This window comes from Prunus dulcis, chromosome 1, assembly GCF_902201215.1.
Source record: "Prunus dulcis chromosome 1, ALMONDv2, whole genome shotgun sequence".
NCBI lineage: Eukaryota > Viridiplantae > Streptophyta > Magnoliopsida > Rosales > Rosaceae > Prunus > Prunus dulcis.
This window is the reverse complement of record NC_047650.1, coordinates 21,683,598-21,706,878: the sequence shown is the minus strand read 5'-3', so window position 1 is coordinate 21,706,878 and position 23,281 is coordinate 21,683,598. Positions and strand designations below refer to the sequence as shown.

The 23,281-nt window shown below is 39.2% G+C and overlaps 5 protein-coding genes across 5 annotated transcripts; 2 read left to right on the top strand and 3 right to left on the bottom strand.

Moving 5' to 3' along the window:
- Positions 1 to 264: 264 nt before the first annotated feature.
- Positions 265 to 1,611, bottom strand: LOC117616407 (BAHD acyltransferase At5g47980-like). The gene has a single exon (XM_034345721.1). The coding sequence runs from the start codon at positions 1,576 to 1,578 to the stop codon at positions 265 to 267; it is 1,314 nt and encodes a 437-aa protein (XP_034201612.1). The 5' UTR covers positions 1,579 to 1,611.
- Positions 1,612 to 3,468: 1,857 nt separating this feature from the next.
- On the top strand, positions 3,469 to 8,877 carry LOC117616398 (putative ABC transporter C family member 15). The gene is made up of 10 exons (XM_034345709.1): positions 3,469 to 4,291; positions 4,386 to 5,812; positions 5,929 to 6,015; positions 6,115 to 6,702; positions 6,813 to 6,977; positions 7,208 to 7,502; positions 7,591 to 8,111; positions 8,184 to 8,247; positions 8,334 to 8,573; positions 8,765 to 8,877. The coding sequence occupies exons 1-10, from the start codon at positions 3,469 to 3,471 to the stop codon at positions 8,875 to 8,877; spliced, it is 4,323 nt and encodes a 1,440-aa protein (XP_034201600.1).
- A 373-nt stretch (positions 8,878 to 9,250) lies between these two features.
- On the bottom strand, positions 9,251 to 10,591 carry LOC117636600 (BAHD acyltransferase At5g47980-like). Its single transcript, XM_034371180.1, has one exon. It carries the CDS (start codon positions 10,589 to 10,591, stop codon positions 9,251 to 9,253), a length of 1,341 nt encoding a protein of 446 aa, XP_034227071.1.
- An 8,558-nt stretch (positions 10,592 to 19,149) lies between these two features.
- LOC117616388 (ABC transporter C family member 3-like) lies at positions 19,150 to 20,673 on the top strand. Its single transcript, XM_034345698.1, has 5 exons — positions 19,150 to 19,282; positions 19,388 to 19,908; positions 19,981 to 20,044; positions 20,131 to 20,370; positions 20,561 to 20,673. Exons 1-5 carry the CDS (start codon positions 19,150 to 19,152, stop codon positions 20,671 to 20,673), a joined length of 1,071 nt encoding a protein of 356 aa, XP_034201589.1.
- A 370-nt stretch (positions 20,674 to 21,043) lies between these two features.
- Positions 21,044 to 22,385, bottom strand: LOC117636591 (BAHD acyltransferase At5g47980-like). Its single transcript, XM_034371169.1, has one exon. The coding sequence runs from the start codon at positions 22,383 to 22,385 to the stop codon at positions 21,045 to 21,047; it is 1,341 nt and encodes a 446-aa protein (XP_034227060.1). The 3' UTR covers position 21,044.
- Between the last annotated feature and the right edge of the window lie 896 nt (positions 22,386 to 23,281).

Here is a 23,281-nt window from a genome sequence, read left to right as displayed (position 1 = left end):
CCAATTGGTAATGTCAAGGAAAATCCACTTGCACGTCTTTAAATTGAATGAGAATTAGCATAATCGTGTGTTTGCTGGTCTAGAATTTATTTGCAGAACCAAATCATGAAAAGAAAAAAAAGTTTCTCATAATAATTGAGCATCCTAAATAAACTTGAACTCTCATCATGTGTTTGCATATATATAGTCTTAGATTAGCATTACGATTTTGTTTTCGAAACCCACAAGAAGAAACAAAGAACTTATCCATGCATAATAAGTTGGTCAACCAGTTTTGAAGACACTTGGGTTCAAAGATGCATAAGCAAGCAGCTCTTGGTCACACTCAAACACTTTCATGTCTTCTTCTGTCAATCTTACCAAACACTCTATTCCATCACCATCTTTAGTATCTAACAAAATTACCATATTCTTGCATGTTGGGTTAGCTGAAGTCACCCACATTGGCTTTCCCCACCCAAAATCTGCAGCTTCATATACCTGAAACCTGCACCAACTGGTGCAGGCATAGAAGTCCACGTCATCCCTACACAACAAGCCTATAGCCTCTATCTGAGGCTTCAAAATTACCGAAATGTCCTCAATCAGCGGAACGCTTTTTGCATTCTTGCAAAATTGCAGAATCCCTTTCCTCAATTCAGCAACCAACCCATGTAACTCTGTCTCAGCCTCCGATGTTCTAGCAATGAAGGACCCAACAAAGTTCCCAATAGACTCATTAGGCACAGGGGGCAAAACTCTGTTTCTAATGTTCACATTTTGGTACAACGCTGATGGCCTAGTTGAAATCCCCAAATTGGCCCTTGAGGCCTTCATTGCACATTTCCAAATCAGGGCAGCTAAAGTTTCCACCTTTGTAGGATGTTCAACTTCAGCACTCACAGAATTATTAGTAACCTTGGCTTTAAGAGCAGCAATCTTTGAGGAATGAAATACAAACCTCTTTGTCACAGACTTGTGCTGTTTGATCTCAAAAGCTGGCGGGGCTATCGAGATGTCTTTCAGTGGCATCATTGACACTGCATTGAACAGAGGAACTACCACACTCTCATCACCAATCCCAGAAGCAGTGGCAGCCCAGGTTTTGATGAATGTGGTCAATGTGGCTGCATCAGCTATCTTGTGGGAAAGGCACATGCCAATAGCTATTGCACCACACTTAAAGTAGTTGGCTTGAACATGCAGAACACATCCCCTGCCTTCTTCTGGGGACTCAAAGTTGATAGGCAGCAATTGTTTTAGCACCTCATGGTCAGGTTCATTGAGAATGTGTGAAAGTAGGCAGCTGACTCGAGCTTCAATGAAGCATGCCCCATTGTCATTGCATTCGATAAAGGCGTTGTCTTTGATTGTTCCAGCAAATGGATAGAAGCGAGTTAGAGTTTCCGATAGTGATTTCTTTAGCTGCCGGGCTCTGTGATGATCACTTGTGGGATAGAAGAGCAGCAGTGGAATGTAAGTGGGGGGAACCATTTGATCCAAAAGGGAAAGCTTGAAGGTTTTCAAGTGAGTGGGGGTTGGAGAGGAGGGTTTGATGTTTTCTCTAGCAATAATACCAATCTCCATAGCTGTTGTCATTTTGTCCCTGCCCTTAGCGTGAATAGCTTGATAATTTCAACCCAGTTTGAAGAATTGTTCAGCTTACCCACTTTGGATGCTTATAAAGAAAAGAAATGGTGCTGACAATGGAGCACAAAACTCGACAAATTGAAGCCTTTTGGAGTGGGGTTTGTTAATGCATGCAAAGGTTGTGAAGTTGGGTTTGTTAAATTAAAATAGGGCTAACAACAAAATACCCCCTATAAGTTTGGGGGCATTATTGAAATTGACACCGAAAAAAAAAAAAAGCCAAAGACTGGATGCAGAAAAATGAGATAAAAGAATGCAAGGTTTAATGGGGTTCGGCAATTAGCCTACGTCCCGGTAGAGTCAGATATTTTCACCCCAAATCTGAGGGCAATGCAATGATAACTCCTCATGATAGGTTCTGGTAGTTAGACGAGACCTAAAGATGACAACTGGAAAAATTGCTTCTCATTGTGCTCAAGACTTGGGCTACAGTGCAGTTGAGTTCGAAACGGATTCTCTTAAAACTGCAATGGCGGCAGTTTCAAAAGGGGGTTCTGAATTCTAATAGGTTCTTGCTGGGGGTACTTTATGAGGGTTACTGGGAGGTTCTGTCGCATTTCCAGAAGGCTACAATTAGTCATGCGCCTAGGCCTTGCAATGAGGTTGCTATAATAGATTGGCACGTTATGCTTTGAGTAATGGGCAAGAGTGCGTTTTGTTTAAAACACCTCCTGATCTTATTGCGGACATCTTACTTAACCTCAAATGAATTTCGTCTTTCTCAGAAAAAAACAAAAAAAAAAAAAAACAAAAAGTACCTCAGATTCTATAATGTTATCTAGTATCCGTTTTGGTGATAACTTCCCTCAACGTACAGGTTCTTGATTTCTTTTGCTGAATAATTTGATGAGGGCTCATATTTTGTTTTGGAAGGGATACGTGAGATGGAAGAAGAAGATAAAAAACTGACGTTAAGTTGTAGTCAAGTTAGGGTTTTTTTTTTTTTTTTTCTTTCTCTATTTTTAATTAGGACTAAATTGGATTTTTATTTTAAGGATGATGTATAATGCATTAGATTAAATTTAAATAAGGTGGCATGTGGAGACCGAAAGTTAAGTAAATTGTGACAGAGAAAATCATAGCAGAGGATCCATATCCTTTTTTAAAACTAGTTTTAAAGCTCTTAAAATCTCTTCATCAATAATCCGTACACTTTAGGAATGAGATACCCACAATTTATGAGATTCCGGATTTTTCTCTATCTCTTATTTTTCTTTTCCTCTTTTATCTGAGGAGAACGTTTTGTCTTACCATTTAAATTCCAAAACAAAAAAAAGGAATAAAGAGAACTGTGTACATGAAATGGAAGATTATGAAGACATGCATCAACACATTCTCCTTTCGAAAATTAATAAATAAGTATATACAGACTTTGACTTTGATAACTGCACAGTGGTTGTAAAAAAGGGTCAACGCTTGAAATGGAAGATTATGTAGACATGCATGACCACATTCTTATAGAGCTGAAAGGGAAACGAACTGAGGTTAAGATTCAGGTTCCAGATATACCATCATAGAAATTAATGGATTTTAGAACTGAGGTTAAGAAAGGAAGGAACTATCGGCATTCTAAGATTATGTTAGATAAGCCGATATTTCCTTCCTTTCATTGAAATTCAGGCAAGGCTCACAAAAAGCTTTCCCTTTTTTTTTTCTTTTTTTTTTAGTTCGTTTCTATATTATTTTGATTTTATAACATTCCGTAACTGAAAATAAATAATGAAATATATGAGTGCAAAAAGGGAATGTTTGGTATGTACTATGAATAGGTAGAAACCTAAAGATTCCAACTTTACCACGCCTATGTTCCTCCCCTCAGTGCTCTTCTTCTTGGCCTCCATGGATATCTCGCTGGAGATTTTTAATGTAGTGTTTTTCGTAGTGTTATTGACGTGGGTTTTGCTAGATATTATGAGACGAAGAAGAGATGGCAGCAGTTTGATACATAGAGCAGGCAGAGGATGTGAAGTTTTTGCTTTGGTTACCATTTTTTCAAACGCCTTAATCTCAATTTTCTACCTTGGTTTTGGCGTTTATGAGTATTGGGGTGGTGGTAGAAATGTAAGTTGTAAATCAATCTTCTCTGGCATGACTTGGATTTTAGCCACCGTAGTTACATTCTACGCCAAGAACAGAACTCACAGTGAGCAGAATAGGTGGCCTTGGGTCCTCATTATTTGGTGGATCTTTGCCTGCAGTTTTTACCTACTTTATGTGTGCCTTTACCTCATCACTCACTTCATATCCATAGATTTGCCACATATTCTTCTGAAGGCTAACATAGTCGATTTCGCTTCTTTTCCTTTGTCAATACTCCTTTGCTTCAATGCTTTTAGCTATGATGCGCAGAAAAAAAATGACCTTAAGCAACCATTACTTGAGAAGGAAGATGAAGCTCCACCTGAAAACACTGATACTTATGCGAATGCTGGAATTTGGAGCAAGGCTACATTTCAATGGCTGAACCCACTTTTCAGAAGGGGTCGAATCCAGAAACTAGAATTACCTCATATACCATATGTTCCTCCCTCAGAAAGAGCAAAAAATGCTTCCTCTGTGCTCGATGAATCACTTAGGAAACAGAAGATGGAAGACTCTTCATTGTCGAAAGCCATAATGCAGGCTATAGGAAAATCATTAGCTATAAATGCTGTTTTTGCAGGTAACTCTTTGTTCTTGAATCAGTTTTGTTTCTCCTTTTTATTTTCATTCTTGTTCTGCAGGTTTTTATATTTTTTTATTCATTTTTTTTGCAGGAGTCAATACGGCTTCATCATATGTTGGTCCATTCCTAATTACAAATTTTGTAAATTATTTACTTGAAAAACATGACAATTCAAGCATCCACCATGGACTGATTCTTGCGTTCACATTCTTCATTGCTAAGACATTGGAATCATTGAGTCAGAGACAGTGGTACTTTGGTGCTCAAGTAATTGGTGTACGAGTACGAGCAGCTCTCACATTGTTGATTTACCAGAAATCTATCTCCATCAAGTATTCTTGTCCAAGTAATGGTAAAATTGTTAATTTAATCAATGTGGATGTAGAAAGAATTGGAGACTTCTGCTGGTACATTCATGGTGTTTGGTTGCTCCCAGTTCAGGTGTTTTTGGCCTTGGCTATCCTTTACAGGAATCTTGGGGCCGCCCCCTCTGCTGCTGCTCTTCTTTCCACAATTTTGATCATGATATGCAACACACCTTTGGCCAAAATGCAAAAATGGCTTCACTCCAAGATCATGGAAGAGAAGGATTCAAGAATCAAGGTAACATCAGAGATTCTGAAGAACATCAGAGTTTTAAAGTTGCACTCATGGGAGCCTACATTCTTGAAGAAGCTGCTTCAACACAGGGAAACTGAGAGGAATTTGCTGAAGAGATACCTTTATACAAGCTCAGCAGTGGTCTTTCTCTTCTGGGCTTCACCAACTCTAGTCTCAGTTACCACTTTTGGTGTATGCATAATACTAAACACACCCTTAACAATAGGTACGGTATTGTCTGCTTTAGCTACGTTCAGAATTCTAGGAGAGCCTATCTACAACTTCCCAGAGCTCATTTCCATGATTACTCAGACAAAAGTATCTATTGATCGTATCCAAGAGTTTGTCCAAGAAGATCAAATGAAGCTGATACCTTGCCATGATTCAAAAGTATCCAATGTCACGGTTGTTCTTGAGCCAGGAGAGTATGCATGGAAAACAAGCGAGCAAGACTTAAAGACACCTACAATTAAAATAACGGAGAAGATAAAGATTATGAAAGGATCCAAGGTTGCAGTTTGTGGCTCTGTTGGTTCTGGCAAGTCAAGCCTACTACTCAGTATACTTGGTGAGATTCCCAAAATTTCTGGGGCAGGAGCAAAGGTTTATGGAACAAAAGCTTATGTTTCACAAAGTGCTTGGATTCAAACTGGAACAATAAGGGAGAATGTGTTGTTTGGCAAGGAAATGAATAGGGGCTGTTATGAGGATGTTTTGGAAATTTGTGCTTTGGACCATGATGTCAATACGTGGGCAGATGGGGATTTGACTGTAGTGGGGGAGAGAGGGATGACTCTAAGTGGGGGAGAAAAGCAAAGAGTTCAACTTGCAAGAGCAGTCTACAGTGATTCAGATGTTTATATTTTCGACGATCCTTTCAGTGCTGTTGATGCACATACAGGAACACACTTGTTTAAGGCAAGCCAAATTTCTTATCATTATAGCTATATTTATGTTCATGTCTTATAGTGTTAGTGCACTGCTATATTTATGTTCAAGAACTGGATTTAATCGGAAATTGGAATGTTTTGCAGAAATGTCTCTTGCAACACTTGTCCATGAAGACTGTCATCTATGCTACCCACCAATTAGAATTCTTAGAAGCAGCAGACCTTGTCTTGGTATGTTATTGGATTTCTTTTGCTGCTTTATTCAGATACTATTACTAACATGTTTTGTCAAGTCTCTTAATTCTCTCCTTCCAATTCAATTGTTGATAGGTAATTAAAGATGGCAAAATTGCTGAGTCTGGAAAATATGAGGATTTGATTGCGGATCCCAACGGTGAGCTCGTCAGACAAATGTCTGTACATAAAAAATCATTTGACCAAGTTAACACATGCCAACAAGATAACAGAAGACCTCATCAAGTTAATCTAATAAAGGTTTCAGAAGAAAAAGAGGCTATCAACAATGGGAACCTTTCAGAAAAAAGTCATGAAGAAGAAGCAGAAACTGGTCGAGTGAAATGGCGTGTTTACTCAACCTTTGTAACTTCTGCTTATAGAGGTGCTCTTGTCCCGGTCATCCTTGTCTGTCAAGTCCTCTTCCAGGGACTACAAATGGGCAGCAATTACTGGATTGCTTGGGGAACAGAGAAAGAAGACAGGGTCAGCAAAGAGAGGTTGATGTGGGTGTTTGCTCTGTTATCTGCTGGGAGTTCCATCTTCATTTTGGGAAGGGCAGTTTTTCTGGCAACTATTGCTCTTCAGACTGCTCAGCGTCTCTTCCTTGGAATGATTACTTCAGTTTTCCGAGCACCAATTTCATTTTTCGACTCCACGCTTTCTAGTCGAATCCTTAGTAGGGTCAGTTCTAAATTTCTTTCTTGTTTGAAAGTTTAATAGACTCTACTCTTGAAGTATATATCAAGTTCTAACTCTGATTTTCCTTTCCAAAAACATATTAATTGTTACAGTGTTCTACGGATCAAAGCACAGTAGACACGGACATTCCATATAGATTAGCTGGATTGGTATTTGCCCTCGTCCAGCTAATAAGCATCATCATCCTTATGTCTCAAGTGGCCTGGCAAGTCTTCATTCTTTGCCTTGGCGTTTTTGCACTCTCCATGTGGTATCAAGTAAGAGAAACCCCATTTTGAATTTATTTTTCCATGTTTCCACATTTTGATTGTAAGCAAACTCCTTCTACCTGCAAGGAAAATCTTAACCATATTTCCCTAACAAGTAAAATGTAATGGTTTATTGTTTTTTCAAAATTTGAAAGTTAATGTTTCTTGGAGCTCATATTCAAGTAACTCGGTGCACGGGTATTTATCTTGTTTTATATATATATATATATATTTTGCAGGCTTATTACATTACCACCGCCAGAGAACTCGCCAGGATGGTTGGAATTCGAAAGGCTCCAATTCTACATCACTTTTCAGAATCAATCGCAGGTGCAGGAACAGTTCGTTGTTTCAATCAAGAAGACCGTTTTATGATGAAAACAATGGACCTGATTGATGATTATTCCAGCATAGTCTTTCACAATTATGGCACGATGGAATGGCTGTCTGTTCGGACCAATTTTCTGTTCAACCTTGTTTACTTCATTGTTCTTATCATCTTGGTCAGCCTGCCTAGGTCTGCCATTGATCCTAGTAAGCCCCTCCAATCCCTGATGAAATATGAGGAAATATTGACACCATAAGCTTTAAAAGTTAACTGTCAATGTTGCTTCGGTCTCAGGTTTGGCAGGTTTGGCTGCTACTTATGGTTTGAACCTAAATGTTCTGCAAGCTTGGGTGATATGGAATACATGCAATGTAGAAAACAAAATGATATCAGTGGAGAGAATTCTTCAGTTCACAAAGATACCAATTGAAGCACCACTAGTGATTGAAGACAGTAGACCAGTTCCTGAATGGCCAATGGCAGGAAAAATTGAAATCGAAAACCTTCGTGTGCAATATAATCCAGCTCTCCCAACTGTTCTCAAAGGGATCACTTGCACCTTCCCTGGAGGGAAGAAAATAGGAGTCGTAGGCAGGACAGGGAGTGGAAAGTCCACTTTGATCCAAGCGCTCTTCAGGATAGTGGATCCCTCAGGAGGGCAGATTCTTATTGATGGTGTTGATATTTCTAAGATAGGTCTGCAGGACTTAAGGTCAAGGTTGAGCATTATTCCACAAGACCCAACTTTATTTCAAGGAACCATGAGGACCAATCTGGATCCTTTGCAACAACATTCTGATCAAGAACTCTGGGAGGTTAGGATCAAAGTCTTTATTTACAAGAATGATATATTGTGGTATTGTTAGTTACATAATTCAATAACACAGGTTCTGAATCAATGTCGACTGGCGGAGATCATTAGGCAGGACCAAAGGCTTCTTGATACACCAGGTATGGAGATTTAATAATCTACGAAATCATATGAGCAACCAAAGCAGTTCAGTTTTTATATTTTTATTCGTTCAAACACTGAACAGTTGCTGAAGATGGAGAAAACTGGAGTGTTGGACAGAGGCAGCTTGTTTGCCTGGCCCGAGTGCTTTTAAAGAAAAGGAAAATTCTCGTCTTGGATGAGGCTACAGCTTCTATTGATACAGCAACAGATACTCTAATTCAGCAGACAATAAGAAAAGAAACGAGTGGATGCACTGTGATCACTGTGGCTCACCGGATTCCTACGGTTATCGACAATGACCTGGTTTTAGTTCTTGATGAAGGTACTGTTAGTATAACCTGCTCTGTAGATATGTTCCAAAATGGATAGAAAATTCCACGTGAGCAGATATTATAGTTGAAGCATATTAATATTGAAACCTGGTCCGAAATAACATTTACGGATGATTGAAAAACTTAATATTGATTAGGTGACATGATTTAAAAGATTTTATTAACTCTTTGATTCATACAGGCAGGGTTTCAGAGTATGATTCTCCAGCTCGGTTACTTGAGGATAGTTCTTCTGCATTCTCCAAATTGGTTGAGGAATTTTTGAGGAGATCTTCCATGAACAAGGGCCTATAGAGATCCGTCTTAAATATTTTGTATAGAATGTGCATGAACCTCAATTGTTGGGTCCAATTATGACCATGTTCTTGGGTCCAATTAAATTTTGTAAAGCTATTTGAGGTTTTCAATTTGTCCCACTAATGTAGCATTTCCAAGGTTTTATAGGGTATTGCTCTGTCTTCGATTTCCATTGAAAAGTGAAGCATATTTGGAAAACCTCTTAAAATGGTGTTTTGTGTGAGGCGTGAGCTTAAACAGTTAACTTATACCAGAAAGTGTAGAGTTCCTTGGCATTGCAGAGTTGCATTTATTCAATTTCAAACAGAAAATTCTTATTCCAGAACAAGAAGAGAAAAACCAGCAAAAACATCGAATAAATCCTAAGAAACTAAAGAGAAGATCTCCTTGTTACAGGTCCAAATACATTTGGATTTAAAGAAGCGAAAGCAAGAAGTTCCGGGTCACGTTCAAATAAGGCCATGTCTTCCTCACTTAAACTTATCCATGCATCTACTCCATCACCCTCCTTTGTGTCAATCAAACTAGCAAAATTCTTGAGTATATCAAAAGGTATGTTCACCCAAATTGGCTTTCCCCACCCAAAATCAATCTCATATATTCCAAAGTTGCATAAACTTGTACAGATAAACAAGTTTATGTCATCTCTTCTCATAATGTTTTCTATCTCCTTAAAATACTCGCATATAGCTTCAAACACAATGTCCCCTTGCAATCTCTTGGAATGGATTTCATTAAATTCAACCATCCCCTTCCTCAGTCGAGAAACCAATTCCATGGAGTTCAACTCTATTCCACTCTCCTCTGCCATTGCAGTGTAGTACCCCACAAGGTTTCCAATTGAGGTTTGTGGCAATCGTGGCACAACCCTTTTGCGTATGTTGACAGATTGTGACACCATTGATAACTTGGAAATCCCTGAACTTAGTTTTGACGCCTTCCTTGCACAATTCCAAATGAGGCCTGTTACAGCCTCAACTCTTGTAGGTCTCTGCACACTTCCACTAGTGACTTTAGCTTTAAGAGCTCTCATCTTTGGACCATCAAACACAAATCTCTTTGTGACACGCTTGACTATCTTCATCTCCATGGCAGCTGCAGGACTCTGTGCTGAGAAATCTCTAGGCGGGTATCGGGTTGCTGCGCTGAAATCTGGTACCACAGTGTGACCAAGGCCAAGAGCTGTGGCAGCCCAAACTTTGATGAATGTGCTCAAAGTTGATGCATCAGCAAGCTTGTGTGACATGCACACACCTATGGCCAATCCTCCACACTCAAAAAAACTGGCTTGAACAAGCAGCAGGCACCCTGTGGCTGCTTCAGGGGATTCAACCTTAATGGGAAGAAGCAATTTTAGTATTTCCAAGTTGGGTTGATCGAGGAAGTTCGACAGAAGGGCGTTGACTCGAGCTTCAACATAGACAGCCCCCTCATCATTACATTCAATAAACAGGTTATCTTTTATTCTTCCAGCAAGTGGATAGAAGCGAGTTAAGGCTTCTGAGAGTGATTTCTTTAGCTGATGCGACCTTTCCTCTGTTAATGTAACCTCACTGACATTGTTGGGGTAGAAAAGAACCAAAGGACCATATGCTACAGGAGAAAGCTGATCTAAAAGAGAGAGCTTGAAACTTTTGAGGTTGTGGGGAGTTGGGGAAGATGGTTTTATGGTTTCCTTCTTGACAATCTCAATTTTCATCTCCTGGGCCATTTATTGTTCCTGCTATAGCTATAGGATTGCTCTATAAGATTTATTGGATTTGCAGCAGGAAGACTTAATATATAAGATTGCACATCTGCATTAAGTCCATGGAAACATCAGCAATTATTAATTTTCATTTCTTTGACTTTAATAATTATGATAATGACTATTACAATTGTCAATGCTTACAGTTTTATGTGTTGCCTTATATTACTGTATATGCAGTTTATATTATACATTGGCTAGCCTGAACATCTGAGTGAATGCTAATTATATATTGGGAGGCTCAGGCGTGGAGATATGGATGGATCTTGTTTTGCAGACGTTCAGTGATTTGCTGAAAAAAAAAAATCTAACTGTATCTTCGGTTTTTGTCATGATCCGCAGCTGGTTTAATCATTCTTTTTTTCTCTCTGTTATAATAATATGTAAATGCAGCTCATACCATCTGTTCTGCAAACATACACGCAACCAAGGCAGGCATATATATATATATATATGAATTATATTCTGTCAATGTTTTGCGTCTCTATCTTTCAATTAATAAAACTTAGGAGTTAATTTATTCTGCAGTAAGTCTAAACTCATGGAAATTAAAAAAGAATAAAAATGAGAAATTAAAAAAAATCCTAAACACAAAAAAATAAGGAAAAGAAAACCCAACAATTATCAAACTTAAAAGCCAAATAACCAATCTAATCAAGCCAACTAAAACTAAATTGAACCCCAAACGAAGCACACGTCTTACACATCAATAACTATCTGCTCATCTTGTTTTTGCAACTCATATTGTGATTCACAATTTGAAAAGTGAAAAAGAAAAAGGTTTTGACAGTGCATGTGATAATTTCCTATATTTGCTTTCAGTGGGAAGCATAATAATTGATCAAGAAAGTCCAAAAAACATATAACTAAGGAATGAGTAACAAAGGTAATCTTTACCAAGAAGCTAGTTATCTATACATAGAAATTAGCTGAGCATAAGCTGCACAGAAATTTCTCATATTGAAATAAAATTCCAAGACATCTATCAAACTCCTCACCCTTTGTCTTAATCGAACCCAACTCTCCCTTTGTCTGACCCTAACCCAGTCAAAATTGAACCCCAAATCCATCTCAAATTGAAGCAAAATCAAAGAAAGCAAGTTGGAAGTGACCCAAACTCCAGAGAAAAAGAATGTTTATATTTTTCAGATTCCTGTGCAAATTACAGAATTTTCATTGAGCTAGAAGCATGTTTATTTTGTTTTAACATAGAAAAAAGATAGGAACAAAATTTCAAGCTACCTTCCCAAAAATAGCAGTAGATGGTAAGATTTGGAACATGATATCCAATCTCACTTTATTTATCAACAATGTTAATTCACGGCAATCTAAGGAGAACAGAGAAGATAATAATTCTAAAAGGTTGAAAGTTATGATCTTCCATCTACAACGTTTACTCAAAGCACTGGGTAAGATCAATGGCAGCAAGAAACACTGAAAATATTCAAGGAATGCCAAGTTTCTCTACAAATACTGATACTTCATGGGATTGGACTGGACATTGGTACACTTAATTACGTCGATAACAACAAAATTATGCAAACAATGTTGGACAAAAAAATCTGCCTAGATCCTATTATCACAGTCAAATAGAAAATGAAACCAAACATTCAGAATTTTTTTTTTGAAACAGACGGAAAACAACTTGGAGTTACAAGACCAACCACAAACAGCAAACCAAGTTTCAAATTGATTGAATCTAATTGAACCTTCATTTTATCTTTGAGGAAACATGAATAAGGTAGAAGTGACTTCTTATGTTGATTTGGTTCATTATGTTCTTATTTTGACCACAGCAAAGAACCTTGACGATTACCCAAAAAGAAAAACCAAATAAAATTTGCATTCTAATTATTACGTATTACAATAATTTATTTATATCTTTTATATCTATAGAGCGAGGATAAATAATTACACCAAAAACAGATCATAAAGCGCATAACTTGACCCATGAAAACTATTTATTGTAATTGTAATTCGGTTATTCAGAATCATTAAAATTTTGTTTTGTAACTAATTGATTAAAAAAAGGGGGCAAATAAAATGCCTTTTATAATTAAAAAAAATTATAGATTTTGTATCCTTTAACAGATTAACTACTAGTCCCACTCGAATTTGATAATTACAGTTGGGTGTACTCTTTCTTCGAGTTTGACCAATTAAATTAATTGATATAATAGAAAATTATTAAAGTTTTTTTAATTAAGCGATAGAGGGGTTGGGTTATTAAACTTTTGATGTATTTTCTTTCCTGTTTGGAAGTTTAATAGACTCTACTCTTTGAAGTATATATCAAGTTCTAACTCTTATTTTCCTTTCCAAAAACATATTAATTGTTACAGTGTTCTACGGATCAAAGCACAGTAGACACGGACATTCCATATAGATTAGCTGGATTGGTATTTGCCCTCGTCCAGCTAATAAGCATCATCATCCTTATGTCTCAAGTGGCCTGGCAAGTCTTCATTCTTTGCCTTGGCGTTTTTGCACTCTCCATGTGGTATCAAGTAAGAGAAACCCCATTTTGAATTTATTTTTCCATGTTTCAACATTTTGATTGTAACCAAACTCCTTCTACCTACAAAGGAAAATCTTAACTATATTTCCCTACAAGTAAAATGTAATGGTTTATTGTTTTTTCAAAATTTGAAAGTTAATGTTTCTTGGAGCTCATATTCAAGTACCTCGTTGCACAGGTATTTATCTTATTATATATATATATTTTGCAGGCTTATTACATTACCACTGCCAGAGAACTCGCCAGGATGGTTGGAATTCGAAAGGCTCCAATTCTACATCACTTTTCAGAATCAATCGCAGGTGCAGGAACAGTTCATTGTTTTAATGAAGAAGACCGTTTTATGATGAAAACAATGGACGTGATTGATGAAAAACAATGGACGTGATTGATGATTATTGCTAAAATATGAAAACTATGAGAGAATATTTGTTTGTGGGAATTTTCTATGTATTCTTCTCATTGTAGGAGGTCATATTTATAATACAACGAAACCTGAATGGGCAAGTAAATAATAAATTCCTAAATCTAGTTACAGTAGGAAATCAGGAATTAAAGTAAATTAATTACAATTATAATAGGAATTCTTGGTGTGTAAGGAAAGTAAGTCAATATCCACAAGTCACGCCAACACTCCCCCTCACCTTGGTGCATAGATGTCGCCAATGCCCAATTGATCTAGTGAATTGTGGAATGCTTTACTGGAAATCGCCTTTGTCAAAATATCCGCCAATTGATCCTCGGATTTCACAAAAGGAAACTGAAACACTTTAGCCTCAAGCTTTTGTTTGATGAAGTGTCGATCCACCTCAACATGTTTAGTACGATCATGCTGAACCAGATTCTGTGCAATGGCTATAGCAGCCTTGTTGTCACAAAAGAGATTCATTGTGGATGTAGGTTCATACCCAAGTTCAGTAAGCAACTTTCTTAACCAAAGAAGTTCACAAATCCCTTTAGTCATGCCTTTGAACTCGGCTTCTGCACTAGATAAAGCTACTAAATTCTGTTTCTTGCTCCTCCATGTCACCAAATTATCTCCCAAGAATGCGAAGTAACCCGATATGGATTTTCTATCTGTTACATTACCTGCCCAATTTGCATCTGAATAACCATCAATATTTAGATGACCATGCTTTGAGAACATAAGTCTTTTTCCAGGTGCAAACTTCAAATATCTAAGTATCCGAAGAACTGCATTCATGTGGTCTTCACTTGGAGAGTGCATCAATTGACTGACAACGCTCACCGCATAAGCAATGTCTGGTCGAGTATGTGACAAATAGATCAATCTTCCCACTAACCTTTGGTATCTTTCTTTGTTAGTTGTGACTTGATCCGGATATTCTCCAAGATGATGATTCTGAACAATAGGAGTGTCCACAGGTTTACAATCTAGCATTCCTGTGTCTGTCAACAAGTCCAAGACATATTTCCTTTGAGAGAGAAATATGCCTTGCTGCGATCGAGCCACCTCAATTCCCAAGAAATACTTGAGTCCACCTAGATCCTTCATCTCAAACTCAGTAGCCAGATAGTCTTGTAGCTGTGATATTTCCTGTTTATCATTCCCAGTAATAATCATATCATCAACATAGATTATTAATGCTGTTACCTTCCCTTTTCGATGTTTCAAGAACAGAGTATGATCTGAGTTGCACTGTTTGAAACCATTGTTCTTCATTGCCATGGTGAACCGTCCAAACCATGCACGTGGTGACTGTTTCAATCCATACAATGCTTTTCGTAACCTGCAAACTGTTCCAGTCTGAGTAGTATTATATCCAGGAGGAATGTCCATGTACACCTCCTCCGTGAGTTCGCCATGTAGAAAAGCATTCTTTACATCAAACTGGTGTAGTGGCCAATCCAAATTAGCTGCAAGGGACAATAAGACTCTGACGGTGTTTAACTTTGCAACTGGAGCAAAGGTTTCTTCATAGTCTATACCATAGGTCTGTGTGTATCCTTTTGCCACAAGTCTTGCCTTGTATCGCTCGATAGATCCATCTGCATTGTGTTTTATAGTAAACACCCATCTACATCCGATAGTCTTTTTTCCTCGAGGTATAGTCTCCAATGTCCAAGTCTGATTTTTCTCAAGAGCTTTCATCTCCTCTTTTATAGCTTGGACCCACTTAGGATCTTTCAATGCTTCAGAGACCTTGGTTGGAATATGGATAGCAGACAACTGATGCACAAAAGCCTTGAGTGGTTCAGACAGCTTCTCAGTGGATACATGATTTGCAATTGGATACTTGGATGTCTTGCCAATATCAGGTGAATAACGGTTTGGTGGCTTCCCACGATTTTGCCTGAAAGGTAATTGATATCCAATAGTTTTATCATCTAAATGCACAAGTCTAGTAGGAGTAGTTACCTCAAGGATATTCTCAGGAGATTGGTCTGTTGGTACTGTTGAGTTAGAGGGGGGGTCTTCATCTTGTTGTTCTGTATTGTCTGTAGGTGTGAGACTCGGATCAGAAATATCTTCGCATGGATCAGGTGGGTCAGGCAATTGATCGCTATGAATGGGCGATTGGTCGCTTTTCGACAGAGAGTAATCTCGTGCTCCAGACTCGGAATGATCAATCATTTCTGTACAAAGGAGAATTTCTTTATTTTCCAAGTTGCTCCAATTCTGCTCTTCACTTCGTATCTCCCCTGAAGTGTAGAATTGGATGATGGGTCATGGAAGAACAGCTCAGATTCCAGAAAGGTCACATCCAAAGTGACATAGGTTCGTTGGGTAGGAGGGTGATAACAGCGGTAGCCTTTCTGATGAGTGGCATAACCCACAAAAACACAACGAAGCACACATGGATCAAGTTTGCTACGTTGATTTTTGTGGAGATGAACGAAAGCCACACATCCAAAGATTCGGGGTGTGAGTACCAAAACAGAAGGCAGAGGTCTGTGTTGTGCAAGCACCTGTAAGGGAGTTTTAAAGGTCAGTACACCAGAAGGCATGCGGTTGATCAGATGAACTGCGGTGACAATAGCATCATCCCAGTGATGGCGAGGAACATGAGCGCCAATCAAAAGTGCTCGGGCGGTTTCAAGAAGATGTCGATTCTTTCGTTCAGCAACACCATTTTGTTGTGGTGTCTGAGGACAAGTCGTCTCATGGATAATTCCATGTTGTTGGAAGTAAGTCTGAAAGTCATGATTGACAAATTCTCCACCATTTTCTGAGCGAAGAATCTGGATTTGAGCATTAAACTGAGTTTTCATCTGTTTGTGGAAGGACTGAAAACGGGAAAACACTTCGTTTTTATTCTTCAGCAAATAAAGCCATGTCATCCGTGTACAATCATCGATGAATGTGACAAACCATCGAACACCAGAAGGAGCAATGATAGGAGAAGGTCCCCAGACATCAGAGTGAATTAACGTAAATGGAGTAGTACACTTGTTCGTACTCAACGGGTAGGGCACACGGTGACTCTTGGCCAAAATACAAGTATCACATGTGAAGTCAGAGTCCTTGAAAACTGAGAATAAATCTGGTATAAGATGCTTCATATAACTAAAAGACGGATGTCCCAATCGACGGTGCCACAACCAGATTTGCTTTTGTTTGCTATCAAAGGGATGTGTCACGCTGTTAGCCATGCCGGGACTGAAGTCATCGACATAATATAGCCCCCCTCTCTTAGTACCACGACCAAGAATCTCCTTAGTGTGAATATCTGAAGCAAACAAAAACTCGGGTAAATGAGTACACAACAATTCAATTGTTCAGTAAGCTGACTAACTGACAACAATTTAGTGGATAAAGATGGAACAAGTAAAGTATTAGACAGTGTGAGAGAGGATGAGAGTGCAACAGGGCCAGCCCCTGTCACAGGATAAGTAACACCATTGGCATTTGCAATACAGGTTCGTCGAGGTTGTGTAGTATTCAGAAAATCATCAGGATCAAACGTCATATGATCGGTTGCACCGGAATCAATTATCCAGCTCTTGGAATCAATCTTATCGGAAGTATGGAATCCATAACCAGTACCATTATTGGTCATATTGCATTGTCCTCGATCTGTAAGAGTAGCCCACCAATTGGGGTAGCCATGCGATTTAAAACAAGTCTCACAAGTGTGTCTCGGATCACCACAATATGCGCAATCTGGTCCATGTATCGGGGTCGTTAGTCTAGAAGTCATAATCTGTGCAGCGAAAGATGCATAGGATACATGTTGAGTAGGAATTTGGATCGGAATCTGAGCCTGAGTCGGGGCCGGAGTCGAAGTTGAAATCGGGATCAGGGTCTAAATCAGAGACAAATTCGGGGTTAGGGTCATCATCGGAGTGGGGGTCGGGGTCGTCTTCGGAGTCGAGGTCGGGGTCATCGTCGTCATAGTCGGGGTCGGGGTCGGGGTCGTCAAAAGAGGATCCTGATTCTGGATCGGGTTCGGGGTCAAAGTCTGCATCTGTAGGAGCGGAGCCATCTGGGCACTCAACTCAACGATGGTTGGTTGAGAATGAGAGAAGGAGTCGGTGGTGCTACCTCCATGAGGGTTGAAAAAATCATCAACCCCCATAGCAGCGGCGGGGTTTGAAACTAGAGTCAGCAATTCCAAGATCGCTGCTCTGATACCATGCTAAAATATGAAAACTATGAGAGAATATTTGTTTGTGGGAATTTTCTGTGTATTCTTTTCCTTATAGGAGGTCATATTTATAATACAACGAAACCTGAATGGACAAGTAAATAATAAATTTCTAAATCTATTTACAGTAGAAAATCAGAAATTAAAGTAAATCAATTAAAATTATAATAGGAATTCTTGGTGTGTTAGGAAAGTAAGTCAATATCCACAAGTCACGCCAACAATTATTCCCCCATAGTCCTTTACAATTATGGCACAATGGAATGGCTGTCCGTTCGGACCAATTTTCTGTTCAACCTCGTTTACTTCATTGTTCTTATCATCTTGGTCAGCCTGCCTAGTGTCACGGGTCGCACTTAGACAAGTGTTACCGTGACTCCGTTGGGACATCTATGCGCTTATGAGGTAGTCCAAGTGTGGATGGGCGATAGCTTAAGAGCTAGAATGGTTGGTGTTGGCCAAGTTGCACTTGTGAAGGGTATTTTGGGTATTTCCGAAGGTTACGGAAGGAACCTGAGGGAACCAAGAATACCGAAATGTTCGTGATGTCGAGACGCAGGATACGCAACTGACGGTTCGCCATTCGGAGTTCGTATGAAAGAGTTATGCCCAATTATGACTCCTCGTGCATAGGTGATGTTCCCTCCTGGCAGAAGGCTAAATGCATAAAATGCTATATAGGGGGTGACATGGTGTCATGCTCTCCACCACCCCTGGTGCTTACACCCTTGTGGCACTAAGCGAGCATCCTTATGACATTGGAGATAGTCATAAGGGCTGGCATAAGATTGTTGAAGGATAATCTGTGCCTCCGAAGGAAAGGAATTCCCGAGGACAGTACGAACACGCGGGGCCGTTAGTATTGCGCATCGTTGGAAAGAGTGAGGTCAACATATGGCATTCGCTATGCCATCGGCTTGCGAGACATTTGACAATACTCGATGGACTTGGCTTGGGTTCGGCCTTGTCTAATATTGAAGGAAGATATTCGGATGCCGGTACGCATGGGTTGCGACTCCATGCAATGCATAGATGGTTATGTGGGACATTCGGAATATATATGTCGCCAAGGCTTGGGCGACATGCAAGTATGACAGCTTGCATGTATAGCTTGAGGATGTGGGCTATCGTGAATGCTAAAGGAATGACCGACAGAAGTGTGGGTAAACCGATGGTGTGTTAGATCGCTATGTCTTGACTTGGACATGAGCGAGACATGAGGAAAGCATGCGACGTGGTCGATGCAGTTGACGTGTCTTATGCAACGCTTGATGTATGGGCGTCGAGGGTTCATTGCCGGATGCGGAGTGATTGTATTGTCACACGGTAGTGTGACTCGTTGTCTAGTAAGAGATGACACTTGAAGGTAAACCTCTCGCGGAGTTGTGAGAGTCATGAATATCATGAAGTGGGAGAAGGCTGACTGGGATCCGAAGGGATCCTGGGCCGCACGGGTGTGCTTTGAGTGGCGAGAATTTGTGTTTCGCTTCCGCCGCGCAGCGCCGCTCGCTCATCCCGTGACACTAGGTCTGCCATTGATCCTAGTAAGCCCCTCCAATCCCTGATGAAATATGAGGAAATATTAACACCATAAGCTTTAAAAGTTAACTGTCAATGTTGCTTCGGTCTCAGGTTTGGCAGGTTTGGCTGCTACTTATGGTTTGAACCTAAATGTTCTGCAAGCTTGGGTGATATGGAATACATGCAATGTAGAAAACAAAATGATATCAGTGGAGAGAATTCTTCAGTTCACAAAGATACCAATTGAAGAACCACTAGTGATTGAAGACAACAGACCAGTTCCTGAATGGCCAATGGCAGGAAAAATTGAAATCGAAAACCTTCGTGTGCAATATAATCCAGCTCTCCCAACTGTTCTCAAAGGGATCACTTGCACCTTCCCTGGAGGGAAGAAAATAGGAGTCGTAGGCAGGACAGGGAGTGGAAAGTCCACTTTGATCCAAGCGCTCTTCAGGATAGTGGAACCCTCAGGAGGGCAGATTCTTATTGATGGTGTTGACATTTCTAAGATAGGTCTGCAGGACTTAAGGTCAAGGTTGAGCATTATTCCACAAGACCCAACTTTATTTCAAGGAACAATGAGGAACAATCTGGATCCTTTGCAACAACATTCTGATCAAGCACTCGGGGAGGTTAGGATCAAAGTCTTTATTTGAAAGAATGATATTTTGTGGTATTGTTACTTATATAATTCAATAACACAGGTTCTGAATCAATGTCGACTGGCGGAGATCGTTAGGCAGGACCAAAGGCTTCTTGATACACCTGGTATGGAGATCTAATAATCTACTAAATCATATGAGCAACCAAAGCAGTTCAGTTTTTATATTTTTATTCGTTCAAACACTGAACAGTTGCTGAAGATGGAGAAAACTGGAGTGTTGGACAGAGGCAGCTTGTTTGCCTGGCCCGAGTGCTTTTAAAGAAAAGGAAAATTCTCGTCTTGGATGAGGCTACAGCTTCTATTGATACAGCAACAGATACTCTAATTCAGCAGACAATAAGAAAAGAAACGAGTGGATGCACTGTGATCACTGTGGCTCACCGGATTCCTACGGTTCTCGACAATGACCTGGTTTTACTTCTTGATGAAGGTACTGTTTGTTTAACCTGCTCTGTAGATATGTTCCAAAATGGATAGAAAATTCCACTTGAGCAGATATTATAGTTGAAGCATATTAATATTGAAACCTGGTCAGAAATAACATTTACGGATGATTGAAAAACTTAATATTGATTAGGTGACATGATTTAAAAGATTTTATTAACCTTTGATTCATACAGGCAGGGTTTTAGAGTATGATTCTCCAGCTCGGTTACTTGAGGATAGTTCTTCTGCATTCTCCAAATTGGTTACAGAATTTTTGAGGAGATCTTCCATGAGCAAGGGCCTATAGAGATCCGTCTTAAATATTTTGTATAGAATGTGCATGAACCTCAATTGTTGGGTCCAATTATGACCATGTTCTTGGGTCCAATTAAATTTTGTAAAGCTATTTGAGGTTTTCAATTTGTCCCACTAATGTAGCATTTCCTAGGTTTTGTAGGGTATTGCTCTGTCTTCGATTTCTGTTGAAAAGTGAAGCATATTTGGAAAACCTCTTAAAATGGTGTTTTGTGTGAGGCGTGAGCTTAGACAGTTACTTATACCGTAAGTGTAGAGTTCCTTGGCATTGCAGAGTTGCATTTATTCAATTTCAAACAGCAAATTCTTATTCCAAAACAAGAAGAGAAAAACCAGCAAAAACACCAAATAAATCCTAAGAAACTAAAGAGAAGATCTCCTTGTTACAGGTCCAAATACACTAGGATTTAAAGAAGCAAAAGCAAGAAGTTCTGGGTCACGTTCAAATAAGGCCATGTCTTCCTCACTTAAACTTATCCATGCATCTACTCCATCACCCTCCTTTGTGTCAATCAAAATAGCAACATTCTTGACTACACCACCAGGGATGCTCACCCAAATTGGCTTTCCCCACCCAAAATCAATCTCATATATTCCAAAGTTGCATAAACTTGTACAGATAAACAAGTTTATGTCATCTCTTCTCATAATGTTTCCTATCTCCTTAAAATACTCACATATAGCTTCAAACACATTGTCCCCTTGCAATCTCTTGTAATGGTTTTCATTAAATTCAACCATCCCCTTCCTCAGTCGAGAAACCAATTCCAAGGAGTTCAACTCTATTCCACTCTCTTCTGCCATTGCAGTGTAGTACCCCGCAAGGTTTCCAATTGAGGTTTGTGGCAATCGTGGCACAACCCTTTTGCGTATGTTGACAGATTGTGACACCATTGATAACTTGGAAATCCCTGAACTTAGATTTGACGCCCTCCTTGCACAATTCCAAATGAGGCCTGTTACAGCTTCAACTCTTGTAGGTCTCTGCACACTTCCACTAGTGACTTTAGCTTTAAGAGCTCTCATCTTTGGACCATCAAACACAAATCTCTTTGTGACACACTTGACTATCTTCATCTCCACGGCAGCTGCAGGACTCTGTGCTGAGAAATCTCTAGGCGGGTATCGGGTTGCTGCACTGAAATCTGGTACCACAGTGTGACCAAGGCCAAGAGCTGTGGCAGCCCAAACTTTGATGAATGTGCTCAAAGTTGATGCATCAGCAAGCTTGTGTGACATGCACACACCTATGGCCAATCCTCCACACTCAAAAAAACTGGCTTGAACAAGCAGCAGGCACCCTGTGGCTGCTTCAGGGGATTCAACCTTAATGGGAAGAAGCAATTTTAGTATTTCCAAGTTGGGTTGATCGAGGAAGTTCGACAGAAGGGCGTTGACTCGAGCTTCAACATAGACAGCCCCCTCATCATTACATTCAATAAACAGGTTATCTTTTATTCTTCCAGCAAGTGGATAGAAGCGAGTTAAGGCTTCTGAGAGTGATTTCTTTAGCTGATGCGACCTTTCCTCTGTTAATGTAACCTCACTGACATTGTTGGGGTAGAAAAGAACCAAAGGACCATATGCTACAGGAGAAAGCTGATCTAAAAGAGAGAGCTTGAAACTTTTGAGGTTGTGGGGAGTTGGGGAAGATGGTTTTATGGTTTCCTTCTTGACAATCTCAATTTTCATCTCCTGGGCCATTTATTGTTCCTGCTATAGCTATAGGATTGCTCTATAAGATTTATTGGATTTGCAGCAGGAAGACTTAATATATAAGATTGCACATCTGCATTAAGTCCATTGAAACATCAGCAATTATTAATTTTCATTTCTTTGACTTTAATAATTATGATAATGACTATTACAATTGTCAATGCTTACAGTTTTATGTGTTGCCTTATATTACTGTATATGCAGTTTATATGATACATTGGCTAGCTGAAGCTGATGCAGACTTTCCATGCAAAACAGGAAGCCTGAGCAGTGCCAAATGTGTTAAACGTTGCCTTATTTTTGGAGTTTATTTTTTTTCACATTTTCTCTGACGTTTGGAGTTGCTGTGGAAATCGCTCAACACCAGAATATGTAAATGGTATAATTTTGAGGCTGCTTATTCATGTGAGTCAAGAATATAGGTTCAGAGGGAGAGCAAAATCTAGTTGGATAGGGTCGCAGAAAATTTCAGTGATTTGCTGGAAGAAAATCTAACTGAATCTTCGGTTTTTGTCATGATCCTCAGCTGGTTTAATCCTTCTTTTTTTCTCTCTGTTATAATAATATGTAAATGCAGCTCTTACCATCTGTTCTACAAACACATACGCAACCAAGGCAAGCATATTTTCCACCCCTCACCCCACATAACACTTATATATATATATATATATATATATATATATATTAGAATTATATTCTGCCAATGTTTTGCGTCTCTTTCTTTCATTAGAAAATATATAGAATTATAGAAAACTGAAGAAAGATTTTACCTATTGTACTAAAAAAATAAATAAATAAGCATTCACTTTCTTTCTATATTTCTTATCAAATCAAATTTATTGTTACAAAAGTTGGTGACCACAAGTCTCAGAAAAACGTGACGC

Excerpts from the sequence above, each read along its gene's own strand:
- LOC117616407 (XM_034345721.1), bottom strand. The coding sequence starts at position 1,578 with ATGACAACAGCTATGGAGATTGGTATTATTGCTAGAGAAAACATCAAA.
- LOC117616398 (XM_034345709.1), top strand. The coding sequence starts at position 3,469 with ATGGATATCTCGCTGGAGATTTTTAATGTAGTGTTTTTCGTAGTGTTA. Across the intron at positions 4,292-4,385 it reads TATAAATGCTGTTTTTGCAG|GAGTCAATACGGCTTCATCA; the intron begins GTAACTCTTTGT and ends TTTTTTTTGCAG. Across the intron at positions 8,574-8,764 it reads GGTTTTAGTTCTTGATGAAG|GCAGGGTTTCAGAGTATGAT; the intron begins GTACTGTTAGTA and ends TGATTCATACAG.
- LOC117636600 (XM_034371180.1), bottom strand. The coding sequence starts at position 10,591 with ATGGCCCAGGAGATGAAAATTGAGATTGTCAAGAAGGAAACCATAAAA.
- LOC117616388 (XM_034345698.1), top strand. The coding sequence starts at position 19,150 with ATGAATATCATGAAGTGGGAGAAGGCTGACTGGGATCCGAAGGGATCC. Across the intron at positions 20,045-20,130 it reads AAGGCTTCTTGATACACCTG|TTGCTGAAGATGGAGAAAAC; the intron begins GTATGGAGATCT and ends AACACTGAACAG. Across the intron at positions 20,371-20,560 it reads GGTTTTACTTCTTGATGAAG|GCAGGGTTTTAGAGTATGAT; the intron begins GTACTGTTTGTT and ends TGATTCATACAG.
- LOC117636591 (XM_034371169.1), bottom strand. The coding sequence starts at position 22,385 with ATGGCCCAGGAGATGAAAATTGAGATTGTCAAGAAGGAAACCATAAAA.